The sequence below is a fragment of the Cynara cardunculus genome (genome assembly GCF_001531365.2).
Source record: "Cynara cardunculus var. scolymus isolate 2C chromosome LG 13, CcrdV1, whole genome shotgun sequence".
Lineage (NCBI taxonomy): Eukaryota > Viridiplantae > Streptophyta > Magnoliopsida > Asterales > Asteraceae > Cynara > Cynara cardunculus.
In genome coordinates, this window is record NC_037540.1 from 4481232 (window position 1) to 4483652 (window position 2421).

Here is a 2421-nt window from a genome sequence, read left to right on the forward strand (position 1 = left end):
GTTGCAAGAGAATTAATAATATTAAACACTTGACAAAAAAAATCAAATCATTTATAAATTATATATCAAATTAAACGTTATAATTTTTGTAATTCATTATTTACTGAAACAACCACAAAAATTAATTAAAAATAACAAAACCATTATAACTCAAAGTAGAAAAATATCCAATTTTGGTAACTTAGAAACCATGTTCCATGTTTTCTTTCTTTTCTTTTATACACAATTATTAAAAACATAATTTTAAACAAATTAAATCATTCAACTTTTATTTACTGGTATGAAAATTCGAAAAATACGTGTTAAGATGGTTAGAATCCATTATAACACAATATATTCTTTGAAAGTAAAATAGTAAATTACATTTAGTATTGGGTTTAATTAAAGAAATAAAAATACTATTTAAACTTAAATTTAAAGAATAATTCAACCAATAAATAACCAAAAGCTGACTGAAAAGGCCACCGGATATCAATATTGTTTATACGAGAATAAAATTAATATCTCATAGATGTTGCCGATCGAATGATAATCAAAATAATTAATAAATAACTTGTCTATTATTTATAATTATGACTTTGGTTGATTTCCAGTTCGTCCAAATTATTGTGTGTAACAAGAGCCACAATAAGATGAAATCGATATATAATCGACTAGGATTAGATAGGTAACCCTGTCCACACGATTAATAAATAACCAAAAAATAATAAAAACTAGAGAATTATTTGTTATTTAGAAATTAAGTGCTGTGATTCACAATAAAGATTTCTTTTTTCCTCTTGGAATCAGAATCTTCCACCCGGTATCCATCAACTTTTATCCTTTTGCCTTGAATTCCGAGATTGATTCTAAAGGAACTTACCAAAAAGCAAGCATACCCACTACTCCGGTAACAACCAGAAGCGACGGAGCCACCCACACCCGATGGTCGGCAGATGAGGCGTATGGGTTGATGGGATACAGATTCCCTGGTGGACCATTTATGTAAATGTATGATGAGGGCGGTGGAGGGCAGTTGAGACCCGGAGTTGGAGATGGCTTCTTGGGTGGTGGTGGTGACGGTGGCGGTGGAGGAGGACTCGTGTTGCAAGGGTTGTTGCAAGGACAACCACCGCACTTGATTTGATGGTCGTCGGTTGATCCACCAATGGCTGTGTCGGTGGAGGTGGTCTGGTCAAGCTTCCTCGGGTTCATTGCTTTGATTGGAGCCAGCACGACGACAGCTAAAATGAGAAGCAAGATCGGAGATATCGACATGGCCGGCGGAGGGCGGTGGGGGTGATTTCGTTTTCAGGGTGGGAAGTGGTGGTTATGAAGAGAAGGCGAAAGAGGAAAGAGAATGCAAACAAGTGGTTTATTTAGTAAGAGGTGGTGGTAGCTGTGCATGGAGGAAAGATGTTGAAGGTCATGGTTATTTTTCTAAAGTAATAATATGATAATTTATAATCATATAATTAATATTTACCACTTTTAATTGAAACTAATTCATAATGCGTATATAATGATACAAACTTCGAATTGGGTTGGCTTAATTTAGAAGGCATCTCACCAATGATGCATGTGGGATGGCCCCACTTTAATTTCCATGTCTTATTAAAGGTATCGTTTCATGCACATTTTTTTATAATTTTATAATTAGATTAAATGATGTATTGAAAATATAAAAAAATAATTTTTGATGTTGATAAGTACGAGAAAAAATTAATAGATATAAATGTATTTATTAATATATAAGAATGCATTTAGCCAACAATTTTTTATTAACCTTGTCAAGTTGATTATTTTATTTTATTTTAAGTATGCATTAAGCGGTGTTGTTATATTATAGTTCTACAAAATATATAGAGGGCAATTGTGTAATTTTATTTTTTGTTGAAGTAGGTGGTATTTCGTTTGTAACTATGTTAGTTTGTTAACAACATGTATTTATACGCCTCTTTTCTTCAATTAATCAATAATCGTTTTTCTCCTCCAAATTCGTTGTATGTGATATGGTATCACAACGGTGCTATTGTTGCATTTAGTATCTTCGTTCATCTCCATTGTTCCCAATAAATCATCTAAGAAATATCAAACATGCCTGAATCGACTACAACATTGTTTCCGTCGTAGACGTCACGTTTCATCCCTATTTCTTACATCATTTCGACAGTCTTGGTTAGATTTTGGTTTCTCAACCTCTTACTAGTGACAACTATTCAGCATGGAGACGTACAATGCTAATTGCACTTGTTGCAAAAAAGGTCGGTTTTGTCGACGTATCTTTGAACAAACCTGAAGGAACAAATTAGATGATGATAATTAATGTCTTGTTATGTAATAACAACATCATCATGTATTGGCTTGAAACTCTGTACCAAAAGAAATTGTGGGCCAACATTATGTTTGCAGAAACAACTTTAGAGATTTGGATCGATCTTA

General features: G+C 33.0%; 1 protein-coding gene across 1 annotated transcript; it reads right to left on the bottom strand.

Moving 5' to 3' along the window:
- Window positions 1–541: 541 nt before the first annotated feature.
- Window positions 542–1257, bottom strand: LOC112526034 (mulatexin-like). The gene has a single exon (XM_025136407.1). The coding sequence runs from the start codon at window positions 1255–1257 to the stop codon at window positions 859–861; it is 399 nt and encodes a 132-aa protein (XP_024992175.1). The 3' UTR covers window positions 542–858.
- Between the last annotated feature and the right edge of the window lie 1164 nt (window positions 1258–2421).